The sequence below is a fragment of the Heteronotia binoei genome, chromosome 21, assembly GCF_032191835.1.
Source record: "Heteronotia binoei isolate CCM8104 ecotype False Entrance Well chromosome 21, APGP_CSIRO_Hbin_v1, whole genome shotgun sequence".
NCBI lineage: Eukaryota > Metazoa > Chordata > Lepidosauria > Squamata > Gekkonidae > Heteronotia > Heteronotia binoei.
The window spans coordinates 38,957,513-38,976,190 of NC_083243.1; the positions used below are offsets into that span (position 1 = coordinate 38,957,513).

At 41.0% G+C, this 18,678-nt stretch overlaps 1 protein-coding gene across 1 annotated transcript in view; it reads left to right on the forward strand.

Annotated features, from left to right (window-relative positions):
- Positions 1-430: 430 nt before the first annotated feature.
- LOC132589565 (cation channel sperm-associated auxiliary subunit beta-like) overlaps positions 431-18,678 on the forward strand; it is a 92,050-nt gene continuing 73,802 nt past the window's right edge. Inside the window, exons 1-7 of the mRNA XM_060262330.1 lie at positions 431-464; positions 730-825; positions 2,701-2,841; positions 8,560-8,652; positions 10,897-11,015; positions 12,034-12,066; positions 13,040-13,106. Coding sequence (XP_060118313.1) covers positions 431-464; positions 730-825; positions 2,701-2,841; positions 8,560-8,652; positions 10,897-11,015; positions 12,034-12,066; positions 13,040-13,106 — 583 coding nt within the window. The remainder of the gene's footprint in view (positions 465-729; positions 826-2,700; positions 2,842-8,559; positions 8,653-10,896; positions 11,016-12,033; positions 12,067-13,039; positions 13,107-18,678) is intronic.

Genomic DNA, 18,678 nt, shown 5'->3' on the forward strand with positions numbered 1-18,678 from the left:
AAACAACCACAGTGAGTTAGAGAAAACACAGGACTGGCTTTTTGCTTTGGGGAAGAAATGTTAAGTTGAAAAAGGAAGTGTCACCAGGAAACACATTGATGAGCACCAGGACTTTTTTCCTGGGTGAACGTGGTGGAATAGAGTTCTGGAATCTCTTTGTGGGGGGAAAATTCTCAAAAAATGTTTAAAAGTTTGTGAGGGGCACCAGGGGAGCATGTGAGTGTGAGAAGGGATTTTCCCAAATGAACCTGTCACTTCAGAAAGGTCCTCCTTGTCAGTCAAAACCATAATATCTTCATTGTTTATAAAAATTGTTGGCCCTTCCTTAACAGTCTTTGATCCAGCAAAGTATCTTAAAGCGTGGTTGCTTCAAGGTTATAATTCAGACACTAAAAGCAAGACCCAAAAAAGAACTGAGGAAATCGGTGCCATGTCTAAAGTTTGGAAACTGCTTAAAAGTAGAGGTTTGTCTGTAGCACATGAAAATAATATTGTTTCAAAGAATCCTCCCATGTGTTTCTCCTTCATTTCCCTATCAAGAGTTCCGGCACCTCTTTTTCTAGCAAAAAGGCTTGGATGGGCACCATTGTACTTGCAGTACAAAACTGGGGACTGCTGATTTACAAAAAGTACACTAAACTGCATCCCACAATGCATCAAATATGAAAAGATATTGTTATCTGTTTATATGACTAATCTACCTCTCTTTTGTACATGCTATTGAAACAGATATTGCTCCAACAGAACAATGGTATGTAAAATTCATTATGCATCACGGATTAAATATGTTTACAACTGAAGGAAGTCTACTGGATCTTGCTCGAGGTAAGACTGTTGTTTTTTACAAATTGGTAAGGCGACAGGGGAATTAATCAGTCCATTTGCAGTCTCTGAAAGTCTTCTGAATGTATTCAAAATTTGACTGCTGGCCTTCTCAAATTGTACTTAGAAATGAAGTCTGCCTGGATCATTCTTCTTTTTATAAATTGCCAAATATTAAAATTATATTAAAAGTTCACGAAGGTAGTTCTCTGGTGCTTGGGGCATGTTTTCAAGTATTCCTTCAAGTATGGAAACTAGAAAAGATGAAGACCAAGGCAAGCACAGGGAACTAGTAGTCAAAGCAACTGTCCTAAATTGAATTAACTTTTTAAGATGAGCATTAATTTAGCAAGCGTTTGGATTTCATATTTTGTTCCCATCTTGAAACATTGGTTTGTCACATCACTGAAATTGGGACAGTTTTCAGCTTTAGTATAGCGGCCTATCATGACAGAATGTTCTGTTTCACATATGTACCTCGTGGCGTTGGCAAGACTGGAAGAAAGGCTATTATGATAGGATTGCCATAAGATGGACGTGATTTGACAGCATATAACGTGTATGTACATCTAAAGGGAGGCCAGAGCTCTTTTAAGAATGGGACTACGAACAGTTTGATGCAGGTTAATACAAAGATGTTCAGGATCAGTTTAAGATACTGAACTATAGCAGCCATGATGATATGTAGTTGATGTGAAGCGGAAGAAAGTGGAAGAAAGGGTATAAGAGGTGTTTTTGAAATAATGGTGTGGGCCATAGAGACAATGACTATTATCCAGAAAGTTTGCGTATACATATACACAGGATGTGAAATCACTGGTAAGTCAGAAGAGTATCAAAAGCAGTGTGCATAAGAACAGTTATTTGAAAAATTATGTCAAGAACCTTTGTGTGTATTATTCCTAGTCTTGTAACTACTAAAAAAAGGCCCATTTAATTCATTAGGGTTTTTTCCCCCCATATAGTTAAACATCTTTTCTGAAAAGTCAAACATCTTCTCTTGAGATGGGATGAACAGCTTGTTTTGTGGCGTACATGTGCAATGTGGCTCTAAACATGCTTATTTAGAATTCAGTTCCACTGACTTTAATGTGGCTTACATTTAAAATCAGTGAGGTCTTAGAAAATCCAGAAATTAGAGTTGTGTGTGCGTGGAATTTGGTGCAAATGGCAAATTACACCATAAATAAAATATGAGTTAATAGAGCCTTGATAAAGCATTTTAACTAGGGAAATAAGTGATGCCATGTGAACCCATGGAATAAAGAAAGGAAAGATTTTAATGATATTTTCAATAAGCAGGGCTTTTTTGTAGCAGGAACTCCTTTACATATTAGGCCACACACCCCTGATGTAGCCAATCCTCCAAGAGCTTACAGGGCTTTTAGTACAGGGTCTACTGTAAGCTGTATGAGGATTGGCTACATCAGAGGGGTGTGGCCTAATATGCAAAGGAGTTCCTGCTACAAAAAAGCCCTGCCACTAAGGAACAGGAATAAGCAACTCTCTGCTGCAAAAATACCACTATCTTATTATATCATGAGAGTCTACATTTCTTTCTTCTTTAACAGCACTAAGTGTAGCGAGATGGAGATTCCGTAGCATTCATACATGGCAGGAAAGAGAAATGACAATAAAAATGTTCATTATTATTGTGTTGGATTTCCTTTGTATTTGAATTGACAATTGAGTTATCTAGTCCTCCAGATTTTTTGATGTGTGCTTAGTAATGATTTGCATAGGTATCTGTTATAACTGAGCTCCACAAATTTCAGTGTCAAGGTCAAGTACTGCTACCACTCAGCTCCTTATACCTGTTTAAAGTACAAGTAGCATACGACTTGCTCTTAACTTTAAACCACATTTTTCTTTTCACAGAGCCTATTCTTCAGTGGGAATTTGGTGATGAAGTGGATTTGTCAAATGTGATACCAAATGTAATAAATATCACAGTTTCAAAAAGCCCTTGTGCAAGTGATGTTGCTATAATGGGTCTGATACTTGATAAAGGATTTGCTGGTAAGTTCTGTGTCTCTTCTTGAACTGGCATATCAATAGAGAAGTGCAGGCAGTATCCACTGAACTGAACTGCTTCCATTTTTCAGGATATGTTCTTGAAATCGCTTTAACTATGAAAAAAGATTCAGATGGGTAGCTATGTTTGTCTGAAGAAGCAGAACAAAGTATGAGTCCAGTGGCACCTTTAAGACCAACCAAGTTTTATTCAATGTATGAGCTTTCATGTGCACACACACTTCTTCAGATACCTGAGTGTGCATGCATACAAAAGAGTGTATAGTGAATTAAACTTAGGGCGTTTTCGCACAGGGCTTACCCCGGAGTGACGTCCCTCTTCACCACGCAGCGTCTGCGCGGATTTCGCACCAATTGCTCCGCAGAACCAGGAAGAGCCGCAAAGTGCTGCGGCTTTTGCGTCACAAATGTAAACCGCCAAAAACCAGTTTACATTTGCGACGCAAAAGCCGTGGCTCTGCGGAGCAGTTGGTGCGAAATCCGCGCAGACACTGTGCGGTGAAAAGGGATGTTGCTCCGGGGTAAGCCCTGTGCGAAAACGCCCTTAGTTGGTCATAAGGGTGCTACTGGACTCATACTCTGTTTTATATCTTTGAAAGGTATGTTTCTTACAAACAAATGACTCAGGTTCAAAGGGACATAAGATTATTAATTTCTCCAACCTTTCATACACACCTGCAAGTAAGATCCTTTATTCATTTATCTCAAACAACAGACTTTTAAATTTTACTCTTGGGGTAAAAAAGCAAAACCTGTGTCATCCCAGTGAATCAGCTGCTGGATCTCTCAGATTGTAGTACTGCGCTATCAGCTAGCACATAGCCCTCAAAGATTAAGGTGCATTCTTTCAGGGCAATGGCTACTCCTTTCCATTCGTAAGAGGGATCCTTCTTCTCAGACTGTGCCATGCTGCTGCCTGGGCTCCGCCATCCACTTTGGTCAATCACTGTGCCCTTGACACCAGGGCATGGTTGGATGCTTCTTTCAGCTAGGCCATCCTGCAGTCACTCTTCTCTTAAACAGCAACTGTACCTCCAGGTAGGTCAGGTTGCTCATCTTCACCCAGCAGTGTGGTGGACAGAAACCATGAAGAAATAAAGACAGATTGCTTACCTGTAATGGTTGTTCTTCAGGTACTCATCTGTACATTCACATGACCTGCCCACCTTCCCTACAGCAAGTGTTTTAATTTGCTGTGGCACATTTTCTTAAGTTTATTTATTTATTTATTTATTTTATTCAGTTTGTATCTCACCCTCCCCGCCCAGGCAGGCTCAGGGCGGCTCACATGGTCATGCATATGCATGAATATAAACATACCATAAAAACATTAAAACAATAAAAACAATTTAAAACAAATATTAACATTTCAAGTGCTATGTTGAAAAAGACTGAGCAGTAAAGGTGTGACTTCTTCTCTTGAGCATATGCAGTCTGAGTTGTGGTCCCTGAGGGAATTTTTATACCTAAAGTCAGGGCTTTTTTGTAGCAGGAACTCCTTTGCATATTAGGCCACACCCCTCTGATGTACCCAGTCTTCCTGGAGCTTGCAGTAGGCTCTGCATGAAGAGCTCTGTAAGCTCTTGGAGGATTGGCTACATCTGGGGTGTGTGGCATATTATGCAAAGGAGTTCCTGCTACAAAAAAAAAATCCCTGCCTAAAGTGTAGATCTAGACACTGCTAAATCCATTGCTCTGAGCAGACACAGAGCCCATTGGTGTAAATGCACAGATGGCAACTCAAAGAACAACAGTTCATTGTGTTGTGGCTTCTGTGCATTCCAGGACTGGGACTGTGTCTGTGCAGGCCAGTTGCAGAAAAGATTTCCAAAGCTTTTTAGCACTCTATAGCGCTCCTCCTGTCTCTGGAGTTTCCCTCTAAAACCATCACATGACGAGGAGGAAGGGTGCTACTCTCTCAGTTCTCTTTGTCACCATAAAGGCAGGATCTTCATCTCTGTTCTGTTTTTTCCCTCACCTTATTCTTGAGGCTGAGGAGACTTGTTTCTCTTTCAATGTTTTTTTGTCATCAATAGTCATTCTATTGAGGAATAAATTACATTTAATGATGTGGCTTTTAGTGCATAAGGCCTCTCATACAAGGTCAGGAGTGGCAATGATAGGTAGAGCCTGGAAAAAAAATTATGGCAGATGTTCCCTCATCTTGTGTTTTTGAGCCAGATATATACAAATTCACTTAACTTGTCTTCACTTTACACTCCTCCGGTTGCACATAGCAGTTGCTCCACCCCTGGACTTCTGCTTTCCCTGGATCAAGTGATCGATTCCCCACCAGTAGCTGTGCAGCTGCATTTTGACCCACGGGTCTCTCCAGTTTCCCCTGCATCTTCCTGATCACTAAAAAACAAGCTCAGGAAAAAAAACAGCCCCGTAGGTACTGATAACAGGTTAGTCACTTCACAAGTACATTATGAAAACAGCAATATACTTCAATCAAGCAGATGGACACGCCTCCCGGTTGTAGACAGATGGTTTCGATGCTACTTTCTCAAATGTTTTGCTTAATGCAAAAATCTTATTCAGAGCCACAGGAATAATTTTATATGGAGCTACGCTTAATCTTTTTATGCAAAATTCCAGTCCCAAAGGCTCTCTCACTTCACACTAATATTTCTCAAAATAATTAGATATCTGCTTCCATGGTGGTATGGAAACATTCCAACATGTGAATCAACCTGGTGAATTCCAATAACAAGGAAACTTAAATACAGCTAATAAATTCATTTCATTGTTCCTAACTCTTGTTTTGCCTGTCCGTGTCTATTGCTACCCTCAAACTGAGTTATTTGAAATCAGATTTTGGGTGAACTTCACCATTAGCAGTAGTTCTAGGCTTGCGTTCTGGGAGTAGTCAAGCCACTCCTACCTCAGCATAGGTTCACCCAGGGACAGGACCAAATATTATTAAGTGTGGCTATTAACAAGAGATGCAAGAGAGCCCCAGGAATAAATTTATATGGAGAAGAACTGACCAATACATCCCAGCCCTCTTTTATTAGTTTCTGAAAAAAACACTTTTCACACATTTCAGACAGTTTTGAGCCCCATGAGTCATTGGGAGAATGGCTGATCCCTCTGACTATTCTGTTCACTAGCCTAGCTGTGCAGTTCAGCTCTCTAGCCTCAGATGGCAGGGGTAACTGAAGCAGGGCTTCTGAATATGACATATGCTCATATGGAAGTAGGAGGTCCTTAAGATAGTGTGGTCTCAGGCTGTACAGAGCTTTAAAAGTCAATACCAGCACCTCGATTTGAGCCCAGAAGCAAATTAGAAGCCAACACAGATAAAACAAGACTGGGATGATATGGTCCCTATGACCCACTCCAAACCGTCCCCAGTGTCTGTAGCCCTCTAATAGTATCTCTCACCAGCAGGTGAAGACTTTTTTGTTTTATTTGGCATATTCCCAATAATGGTTACTGGCCCTGCGCCCTGTTGCTGGTGCAATCTGTTTATGTGTTTTTAATTGAATTAATTTTAGATTTTTTTTTAAATAAATGTTCAGCTTTGGGACCTGGATTGGGTGGAAAGGCAGTATCAAAATGTTTTAAATAACTCTAGCACCATGATGCAGGTGCCCTGACTGCTAGGAAACTGCTTCTTCAGCCCTGAACCTCTGTGCTGCAATGCAGGAGAAGGATATTTTAACTATTCCTGCCTATGCTTTATGAGGGAGATTTGGAGGGGATGGAAGAAGAAGAACCGTAAATTTATATCCCGCCCTTCTCTCTGAATGAGAGTCTCAGAGCAGCTTACAATCTCCTATATCTTCTTCCCCCACAACAGACACCCTGTTAGGTGGGTGGGGCTGAGAGAGCTCTCCCAGAAGTTGCCCTTTCAAGGACAGCTCTGCGAGAGCTATGGCTAACCCAAGGCCATTCCAGCAGCTATAAATGGAGGAGTGGGGAATCAAACCTGGTTCTCCCAAATAAGAGTCTGTATACTTAACCACTACACCAACTGGAGTGAAAAGTGCACACTTCAGAGCGCATGTCTCCCAATACTATTTTCACTCCTAATTTTAGGATTTTATATATTGTTAGGGGCAGTGTTCCCTCTAAACTGAGTTAGCATGAGCTAGCTCACAATTTTTTAGCCTCCAGTTCACACATTTTTGTCTTAGCTCAGGAAAAATAGCCCCAGAGCACAATAATTTATGCAGTAGCTCAACTTTAATGCCAGTTGCTCACAAAGTAGAATTTTTACTCACAAGATTCTGCAGCTTAGAGGGAACATTGGTTATGGGCTCTATTCCCTTCATAGCCTAAACAGTTTTGTGGGGTGTAGGTGACATTAAATATGGTCAGATTAAATGACTTTTCCTCCTGTTAATTCTGCCAGGATCTTTTTCCGTCAAAATAGTCAGAGAATTTAAAAAGCATATAACATCATGGACTAATGGGGGAGGGGGATATTGAAGTCAGGGAGTGCACACTTCACAATACACACAGGTCAGTTTCCTTTTCTCCTGATTTTTTCCTTCTTTTTCGTCTTTAATTGATGCCCAGTATTCTTTAGTTCCTGGGTGCAATGGGCATGTAGAATGCTCTTTGGACAGTTTTACTTATTTAGAATATTTCTATGCCACCCCTTTAAATTCATGCTTGAGGTGGCTTATCGGGGCTTTTTTTTGTAGCAGAAACTCCTTTGCATATTAGGCCACACACCCCTGATGTAGCCAATCCCCCTGGAGCTTACAGTAGGCCCTGTACTGAGAGCCCTGTAAACTCTTGGAGGATTGGCTACATCAGGAGTGTGTGGCCTAATATGAAAAGGAGTTCCTGCTACAAAAAAAGCCCCGTGGTTTACCATTAATTTAATATAACAACATAAAACAACAAGCTGTTAAAAACAGGCCATTGGACAGCACAAAAACTATCCATAAACCAGAACCAGACCATATTCAACAGTTGCAAAAATAAAACTCCTGAGTTCCAAATTGTGCTTCATGATGGTGCCTAAACAAGTAAAATGGGAAGCAGGCAAGCTTCAAGGGTGCGATAAATGTGCTCCCCCGAACTCCCAAAAGAAAAACGGTCAGTCAGGTAGATCTATTCCAAAGTTTTTACTGATATCAGTAGGACCATGACACCAGGCAAGCTCAGATCATAAAAAAAACATTCCATGCAATTTATCCTGATCCTGACCGATAGGCCCCTCCCCTGTCCTCTCATTGGATGAGAGAGCAAGGTTTACAACTTTCCAACCGCCTACAGAAAATGCCCCATCACTGATCCCCACCTGCCTCACCTGTGTAGGTGGTAACACAAAGAACATTGTTTGAGAGGCAGCTCTTTAACTGGCAGACTGGATACTACAGAAGGAGACAGTGCTTCAGAATTCAGATACCTCGGCCCCAGCTTTAAAAGTAAGAACTGGCGCATTGACTTGTGCCTAAAAACAGATGGCTAAGCGGTGCAGGTATTTTAGCAAAGGGATTCCTTTCCTCTTGTGTACTGCATAATTCATAAGCCTGCCTAGGTGGGGAGGGCGGGATACAAATAAAATTTTACTTACTTACTAAGAATGGGAAAATCCTTACTTTGTGAATGATCATGTTACACTGCCTCACTGGACCATCAAGTTTGCTATTAGAGGGAGTAAGTAAGTAATTGCTAAAAGCCTGGTTATGCACTGTGATTCTGTTTTGATGTATCTATACTTAACTTTTTTATTCATAGGAATATATATAGCAGTTTCTTGGTCTGCATTTATGACTGACACTGCATCCTGGACAAATTTGAAAGATAACATTTGTGTCACCCTTGAATATGGTAATTCCTGTTAATTCTCATTATTGTAATTATAATATTTTCATTTGTTGGAATGCTAGATGAATCCTGCCCACAATTAATTCTTAGGAAACCCATCTGTGAGTATTCCCTAAAGAAGCAGGAATTGTGGAGATAAAGAGTGGGGGCCGGACTGACAAGGGATGTGGGAGACTAGCAGTTGAGGGAGGAAACCTGCAAGGCTATTTTGTAGAAAAGGCCTAGCAGGAACTCATTTGCATATTAGGCCACATCCCCTGATGTCACCATTGTTTCACACAGGGCTTTTTGTGGGAGAAGCCTAGCAGGAGCTCATTTGCATATTAGGTCACTCCCCTGATGCCAAGCCAGCCGGAACTGCGTTCCTGTGCGTTTCTGCTCAAAAAAAGCCCTGGAAGTCTGAAATCAAAGAACAGCCTTGCAGGCCCTGGGAAGGGAAGTGGTTATGGTTATTTTTTTGGGGGGGGGGATTAGGATGGGGGGAAGAGGGATGGAGAGCCAAGAATGAGTGGGAACAGCAGGCTCATCAAAGACCACTGTGGTGAGAAGGAGTGAAAGAGAGAAATAAGAAGTCACTTGTTGCCTGTCCTGAAGCATGTGCGTAGCCTTGTGGTAGTGGTAGAGGGCAGCTGTGGATATTGAAGATTACCCTAACATGCTAGCTAAAAAACTGGGGTGTTTATCATATGCTTTGCTAGGGTTGCCAATCCCCAAGTGGGAGACTAAGGGAAAACTGTGTTTAGAGTATTAAAGTCATACCACCAATTGCTGTTACTCAGAAGTATCATCACAGGCTTTATAGCATAATTATTACTCACAATCATGAAGTAAAACTGTATACAATTACTTCTTTGCAAACATACGAAAATAGCTATATGAACTGTACTAAAATTCATACTGACATATAAATATATAATGAATGACAATGAATAAACCCCAAGGTCCACTGACACAGGAATGATAATTTGCACACAATTAATTACAAAGGTGCTAGAGTTTCTTATCAGAAATGCAATATGTAACACACTTCCATGTTGCAGAGTGGTAAAGCTGCAGTACTGGAGTCTGAACTCTCTGCTCATGACCTGAGTTCGATCCCAGCAGAAGCTGGGTTCAGGTAGCTGACTCAGGTTGAGTCAGCCTTCCATCGTTCCGAGGTTGGTAAATTGAGTACCCAGCTTGCTGGGGGGAAAGTGCAGATGACTGGGGAAGGCAATGGCAAACCACCCTGTAAAAAGTCTGCTGTGAAAAGGTTGTGAAAGCAACGTCACCCCAGAGTTGGAAATGACTAGTGCTTGCACAGGGGACTACCTTTACCTTTTTAACACGCTCCAGGTAAAAATAGATGTGTTTTGAAGGCGATATTCTTCACCCGACAAAAGCTAGTTTTTCTGGAACTAAATACAAAAAAATAATCTGAAGATATCAAATAATACATCACACAAGTTTCAAAAGGATTGGATCAGGGGGTCCAATTCTATGAGCCCCAAAAGAAAGTGCCCCTATCCTTTATTTCTAATAGAGGGAAGGCATTTATAAGGTGTACAGTCCTCTTAAATGTGATGGCCAGAAGTCCCTTTTGAGTTCAATGATGCTTGTCACAACCTTGCTCCTGGCTCCACCCCTCAAGCAGACAAACAGAATAGAATAGGGCATGTTTGTTGTACTCCCCATGTGGAAATCCTACCACTCTTTTCAATCCCAAAATACTTGCTTAGCCTTACAGTTCCAAGATACAGGTTATGCTTGCAAGATTAAATATGATCACCTGTGATCTTTGAAGGCCATAGGTATACTATTTTCAATTAAATACTGCTGCTGTGACTTAGGGATCAAAGAAATGGTGAGGCAGCATGGTTTAGTTGAATTTCCTTGGTATAAGGCGGCTAGAGAGAAATGGATGAAGCCATTCACGTGCAAGTGAAACAATTCAAAAGACAATTTAGATACTAAAATTATAATGGATTCCAGGCCAGCAAATATCCCTTCTTTTAAGGTAAATTCCTTGTTCAGGTCATGAGACTTTGGGCAGCTTGTGACAAGGCATCTTCTGTAATATAGAATAGTCACTCTTTGCCTTAAATTCTTCTTTTCTTCCTTTTATTGTTAGCCAGAAGTAGAGGAAGAAAGGAGTCACATTTAGTGTTTAAAATGCACACATTATTTAGCATGTCTATACAAAGTAATGAAAGAACAGAATAAATACAACTGCAATGATTATTCGTAATATCTTTTTTCTTCTGTAAGACTGTGCTGATCTTGCACTTTTGAATGTCATTTTAACCAACACTCGTATAGTCTTCCTTACTACACTGGGACTATTTATCAGTGAAGATTTGCGGTATGGAAACTTTCGTGATTTAAAAGTACGTAAGTATGCTATATATTTTAAAAATCTAGCATTCCAAAAGCATTGCTAAGCATTCGGGAGGAAAAAGTTCAAAGTGAATCGACTCCAAAAAGCTTAGTCCAGGGGAAGTGATTTTAGGGTTGCACTACTAATTTGTGTAAGGGGGGCCCATAAGCCCATTCATTTATAGTTTATTTATTGAGTTAAGAATGAGATTTAATGTTCCACAGGGCCTGTAAGGCACAGATGTTTCTCCAGGCCTTTGGTTGAGGGAAGCAATGGTTTATATTCTGGCTGGCATCCTCCCTCTGCTCTCCATTCCGTCAGACTGACTTAATTCCTCTCTGCCACATTCACAAGGTGTCCACAGACCAGAAGCAGAAGGAAACTGTACATTTAGCCACAATTTCTCAAATTAATGTATTAATTGAGCTTGTACTGTTTTATAATATTGTAATGTTTTATAGTATTGTACATCATCTGGAGCCCTGCAAAAGTAGGGATCAGGTGATTCATAGTTGCATTTAGAATTCTGTTCCTTTTACTTTTGCTTCTCATCTGCCTTTAGCAGTTATAAGAGTTTCATCAGGCATCCATCAAAGCTTTTCATTTGTTTTGACTACAGGAATTGTCCTCTTGATTTCTTCCTTGGTTTCAATCCCCAGTTCTAAAGTTTCATGTTCAAATGAACTTTTGGTAATGCAAATCTGTTCTTTACATGGCCTTTAAAATCTTCAGGAGTATTATTTAAATTATATTATGCTAGTGTTTTCCCTCAGTTTTATTATAATTTTTTATATTGGCAATTCATGAACTGTACCACAACCAGTTCCTTGTCTTGCCTTTGCAGGGAGAATAGAGCCTCTCTGTCTTCTGCTTCTGAATATATAATCTATTTTATTTCTGTATTGGCTGTCCAGTGATGTCTATGTATACAATCCTGTTTGCGGCAATTTTTAAACTGACAAGATATATTCTAGCTGTCCAGTTCCAGTAAATAATGCATATTGTTTTATTATCCTGTTTTCTTCTAGTTCAGCAAACCAAACTTCTGTGGATTTGAAAGGGTAAGAAAACATTAAATATTGTTTAATTATTTCTAATGCCAAATTATACAAAAGACAGGAGAAATCAAATGACAGAAACTTTTAGAAGCCCATGCATTTTCCTCCTGGCAGTTATGTTGGAATATGTTATTATGAAGTATGTGTCTTCAGGATCACAGCCTATACTGAATACATAGTTTAACTCCACAACCTGTGATATATAAATATAACCAGAAGCGTTGCTGCTACATGCCAATGATAGATTAACACTTCTTTCTTGATTAAAGACTCATATTTCTCCCACCTGTAAGATCTCACAGATACCTCAGTCTTCCCTGTCTATAGCCTTGCTGTCTTTTGATATTTCTGAGCATGGAGTTTGGGTGGTTATTTACATATATGGGATTTTTTCTGACATAAGGCGTGGGGTTTTTTTTTGTTATTAATTGTTATTTATTGTTGATCCCATTTAGTGTTTTATGCTGCTGGTTTTATGATGTAAGTCGCCCTGAGCCCATTGTTGGGGTAGGGTGGGGCATAAATTGAATAACAAAATGAAACCTTTTCTACCTGTCCAATGTGACATGCATATAATTTTTCTTTGGCATTCATTGTGTCCTTTGTTTTCCTCTCTCTCTTAGCAAGCTCAGATCTCACACACCTAGCTCTCTCATACCTAGGCAGTACTTCCTTTGTCCCTCAGGATTGTGATGACCTTTCTGGATAAACAAGCACAGAACCAGTATTCTTCTCTTTGATGATTCTATTATGAACATATGAAGCTGCCTTATACCGAATCAGACCCTCGGTCCATCAAAATCAGGATTGTCTACTCAGACTGACAGTGGCTCTGCAGGCTGTCTCCATCTCCAGCAAGGTGTTGGGGCAACATGAAATGAGGTCCATGATCTAGTGAACCCCTTGGAATCTTAGTGGCAGCATGCAGAATACAATAATAATTGTAACATTAGTGACTGGTTTCTCTTTCCCACAGGATGATTATTACAGAGCAAAAATTTGGTACAATGTCCAATGTCTGGCTAACCAAGAAGACTATGAAGGTGAGGAAATCTGACCTGCAAGCAGTAAAATCATGTACAGTAAATTTGTTTTAAGCTGAAACATTTTGAGGTGCATGGTGTATAGGAAACCTGCGCCCTATCACACAGTTTTTAAAACTATGCGTTTATGTTAACTGAAATATAAACATGATATAAAGCTATCGAGTGGGTGGTTTTTTCAAACAATATTCTTGGTATATATTCAGATGTCATTTTATTGTGATTGTGTCACATTCTAATGACTTGCTGCCAAGGATAGCAAGCCTATGGTGACTGAACCAGGCATGTATATCATATCATATGGTGCTTCTCCACACCACTTTGTTGATCTTTTCTCTAAAGCTTGCAGACCTGGCTCCTCTGATGTTGAGGGGAGAATGAGAAAAAAACTGAATGGGAAGAAAGTCAAAGATAGTCTGGAACTAAATTGATGGTGTGGTCTCATTTGGAATACTGTGTACAATTCTGGTCACCGCACCTCAAAAAGGATATTATAGCGTTGGGAAAAGTGCAGAAAAGGGCAACTAGAATGATTAAAGATTTGGAACACTTTCCCTATGAAGAAAGGTTAAAATGCTTGGGGCTCTTTAGCTTGGAGAAACGTCGACTGTGGGGTGACATGACAGAGGTTCACAAGATTATGCATGGGATGGAGAAAGCAGAGAAAGAAGTACTTTTCTCCCTTTCTCACAATACAAGAACTCGTGAGCATTCAATGAAATTGCTGAGCAGTCAGGTTAGAATGGATAAAAGGAAGTACTTCTTCACCCAAAGGGTGATTAACATGTGGAATTCACTGCCACAAGAGGTGGTGGCAGCTACGAGCATAGCCAGCTTCAAGATGGGATTGGATAAAAATATGGAGCAGAGGTCCATCAGTGGCTATTTGCCACAGCATATTATTGGAGCTGTCTGGGGCAGTGATGCTCTGTATTCTTTGTGTTTGGTGGGGGGCAAAGTGGAAGGGCTTCTAGCCCCATTTGTGAACCTCCTGATGGCACTTGGGTTTTTTTTGGCCACTGTGTGACACAGAGTGTTGGACTGGATGGGCCATTGGCCTGATCCAACATGGCTTCTCTTATGTTCCTTTGTTCTTAACAAGAGGAAGCTTACTGTGACAGATTTCTGGGGCTAGACACCCATCTGCAGGGTGTTTCCTGTCACAATTTCCCACCTACTTCGGTGCACAATGTTTCCCAAGGGTGATAGAATCTGGGCCTATCAGCCCATCCAAGACTGAATAGATAACTGAGGTAAAATTACAGGGATGAGATGGTTTGATCTTTAAAGTGAAGTTTATTCACAAAAATACACACAGACTGAGGTAAATATTGACAATCAACTAGGAGTTGTGAAATGTACATGTTTCAGGAAAACCTTCTATCAGGCATGTTTAATACAGCTCAGTTCTAGACTCTGCAGCTAAGTTACACACTTGATCCATAAACCCTTTGGCACACTATAACACCTTTGCACACACAGTTGCATACACAGGCAAGGAAATTTAACCAAATATCTGACGTCTTCTCGGATTTTCTTGCTTCCCTCTCAAAACCTAACTTCTGAATAAACCTCCCTTGTCAAATCTTAACTTTTTACAGTATTAACTATTACAGTATTACAGCTCTTATTGACTGGTTCATATTACTGCTCTGATTGGCTTTTGTGTTGCTGGGTTAGATTTTGAGGCACACACTAACAGTTCTCTCCCGTGGAGATAGATCAAGATGAGTAGCTGTGTTTGTCTGTAGCAGTAGAAAAGAGCAAGAGTCCAGAAGCACCTTAAAGAGCAACAAAATTTGTGACCAGGTATGAGCTTTCATGAGTCACTGCTCACTTCTCAGTTCTTTCCCATGAACTGAACATAAGAACATAAGAGAAGCCATGTGGGATCAGGCCAATGGCCCATCTAGTCCAACACTGTGTCACACAGTGGCCAGTATATGTGTTCGTGTGTGTGTGTGTATAGATAGATAGATACACACACAAACATATACATACACATACACACACACACACACACATATATACTGTGGCTAATAGCCACTGATGGACCTCTGCTCCATATTTTTATCCAATCCCCTCTTAAAGCTGGCTATGCTTGTAGCCGCCACCACCTCCTGTGGCAGTTAATTCCACATGTTAATCACTCTTTGGGTGAAGAAGTACTTCCTTTTATCCGTTTTAACCTGACTGCTTGGCAGTTTCATTGAATGCCCATGAGTTCTCGTATTGTGAGAAAGGGAGAAAAGGACTTCTTTCTCTACCTTCTCCATTCCATGCATAATCTTGTAAATCTCTATCATGTCACCCCGTAGTAGACGTTTCTCCAAGCTAAAGAGCCCCAAGCGTTTTAACCTTTCTTCATAGGGAAAGTGTTCCAAACTTTTAATCATTCTAGTTGCCCTTTTCTGCACTTTTCCCAATACTATAATATCCTTTTTGAGGTGCGGTGACCAGAATTGTACTCAGTATTCCAAATGAGACTGCACCATTGATTTATACAGGGGCATTATGATACTGGCTGATTTGTTTTCAGTTCCCTTCCTAATAATTCCCAGCATGACGTTGGCCTTTTTTATTGCAATTGCACACTTTCTCAACATTTTCAGTGAATTATGTACCACGACCCCAAGATCTCTCTCTTGGTCAGTCTCTGCCAGTTCACAACCCATCAACTTGTATTTGTAGCTGGGATTTTTGGCCCCAATGTGCATTACTTTGCACTTGGCCACATTGAACCTCATCTGCCACGTTGACGCCCACTCACCCAGGCTCGACAGATCCCTTTGGAGTGCCTCACAATTCTCTCTGGTTCTCACCACCCTGAACAATTTAGTGTCACCTGCAAACTTGGCCACTTCACTGCTTACTCCCAACTCCAGATCATTAATGAACAAGTTAAAGAGCATGGGACTCAGTACTGAGCCCTGCGGCACCCCACTGCTTACTGACCTCCACTGCAAAGAGTACCCATTTATACTCACTCTCTGCTTCCCATTAATTAGCAAGTTTTTGATCCACAAGAGGACCTGTCCTTTTACTCCATCACTTCCGAGCTTACTAAGGAGCCTTTGATGAGGAACTTTATCAAAAGCTTTCTGGAAGTCAAGGTAAACAACATCTATTGGGTCCCCTTTGTCCATATGTTTGTTCACCCCCTCAAAGAACTGTAACAGGTTAGTGAGGCAAGATCTTCCCTTACAGAACCCATGCTGAGTCTTCCTCAATAACTTGTGTTCATCAATGTGCCTACTCATTCTGTCCTTGGTAATGCTTTCTACCAACTTTCCCGGTATTGAAGTCAGACTGACTGGCCTATAATTTCCCGGATCTCCTCTGGAACTCTTTTTAAAGGTAGGGGTGACATTTGCTACCTTCCAGTCCTCAGGAACGGAGGCAGATTTCAATGAAAGATTACATATTTTTGTCAGGAGATCCACAAGTTCAACTTTGAGTTCTTTCAGAACTCTTGGATGTATGCCATCCGGACCTGTGACTTAGTTTTTAATTCGTCAATCAGTTGTAGGACCTCCTCTCTTGTCACCTCAATTTGACTCAGGTCTTTCAACACCCCTTCCAAAATAAGTGGTTCTGGAGCAGGCAAACACTTCTCATCTTCCACAGTGAAGATGGAGGCAAAAAATGCATTCAGTTTCTCAGCCATTTCCCTATCCTCCTTCAGTAATCCTTTGACCCCTTGGTCATCCAAGGGCCCCACTGCCTCCCTGGCTGGTTTCCTGCTTCTAATATATATGAAGAAATTTTTATTGTTGGTCTTTATGTTTTTTGCAATATGCTCCTCATAGTCCCTTTTTGCCTGCCTGATCACAGTCTTGCATTTGATTTGCCACAGCTTGTGTTGCCTTTTATTAATCTCACTTGGACTAGCTTTCCACCGCTTTTACAGCTTCCATTACTTTGTCTGTTAACCACGCAGGCCTTTTCTTACACATGTTTGTGCCTTTCCTAACTTGTCGTATATATTTTATCTGAGCTTTTAGGATTGTAGTTTTAAATAGCCTCCGAGCTTCCCCAAGGATTTTGACTGTATTTACCTTCCCTTTCAGTTTCCTCTTCACATCCCTCCTCATCTCAGAGAATTTACCCCTTTTAAAGTTAAATGTGGTTGTGCTGGTCTTTTGTGGCAACTCCCTATTTATACAAATGGTGAAATCAATAACGTTATGGTCACTGCTCCCAAGCAGGGCAATCACTTTTACACCTCTCACCTGGTCTTGGGCATTACTTAGGACCAAATGCAGGATCGCCCCACCCCTGGTAGGTTCTGTGAACAGGAGAGCCAGTTTGGTGTAGTGGTTAAGTGTGCGGACTCTTATCTGGGAGAACTGGGTTTGATTCCCCACTCCTCCACTTGCACCTGCTGGCATGGCTTTGGGTCAGCCATAGCTCTGGCAGAGGTTGTCCTTGAAAGGGCAGCTGCTGTGAGAGCCCTCTCAGCCCCACCCACCTCACAGGGTGTCTGTTGTGGGGGAGGAAGGTAAAGGAGATTGTGAGCCGCTCTGAGACTCTTTAGAGTGGAGGGCGGGATATAAATCCAATATCTTCTTCTTCTTCAATATCTGCTGCATAGCACAGTCATTGAAAGCATCTAGAAACTCAATCTCTTTCTCTTGACCTGAACACATATTGACCCAATCAATCTGCGGGTAGTTAAAATCACCTATTACGACACAGTTTTTACGTTTAGCCGCTATCTTTAATCCTTCCATCATATTATAATCATCCTCTATCTTTTGATTTGGTGGGCGATAACAAACTCCCATAGTTAAATTTCCTTTTGGGCCCTCTATTTCAACCCAAAACATTTCTAGAAGGGAATTTAATTCTTTGACCTCAGTCTTACTGGACTGTATACCCTCTCTGACATACAGAGCAACCCCACCTCCAACCCTTCCCTCCCTATTCTTCCAATATAACTTATATCTAGGAATCACCAAGTCCCACTGATTCTCCTCATTCCACAAAGTTTCTGAAATTCCCACAATGTCTATGTTTTCTCCCAACACTAAACATTCCAACTCACCAATTTTACTTCGAACACTTCTAGCATTTGTATACAAACATCTATAATTTCCCAGTCAAGTTAGGCCCGCAACCTTCCTCCTGCTGCCTCGAGACTTTGGCAGACACTCCATACTGTTTGTCACCATCTCAGTGGACAACTCTGATCCATTACCCGGTAGAAAAGTAACAGCTAACCCTTAGTCTCTTTGAGATGAGTCTTCCCGAACTAGAGACATTTCATCTCCTGTCGGCTTTCCCCCAAGATTTAGTTTAAAAACTGCTCTGACACTTTTTTTATTTTAAGCCAGCAGCTTGGTTCTATCTGGGGACAAGTGGAGACCGTCTCTTTTGTACAGCTCCCGCTTGTTCCAGAAAGCATCCCAGTGCCTAACAAACTTAAACCCTTCCTCCCTACACCATTGTCTCATCCACACATTGAGACTTCTAATTTGTGCCTTTCTCTTCAGCCCTGCATGTGGAACAGGTAGCACTCCTGAGAAGGCTACCTTGGAGGTCCTGGCCTTAAGTCTCCTGCCTAGCAGCC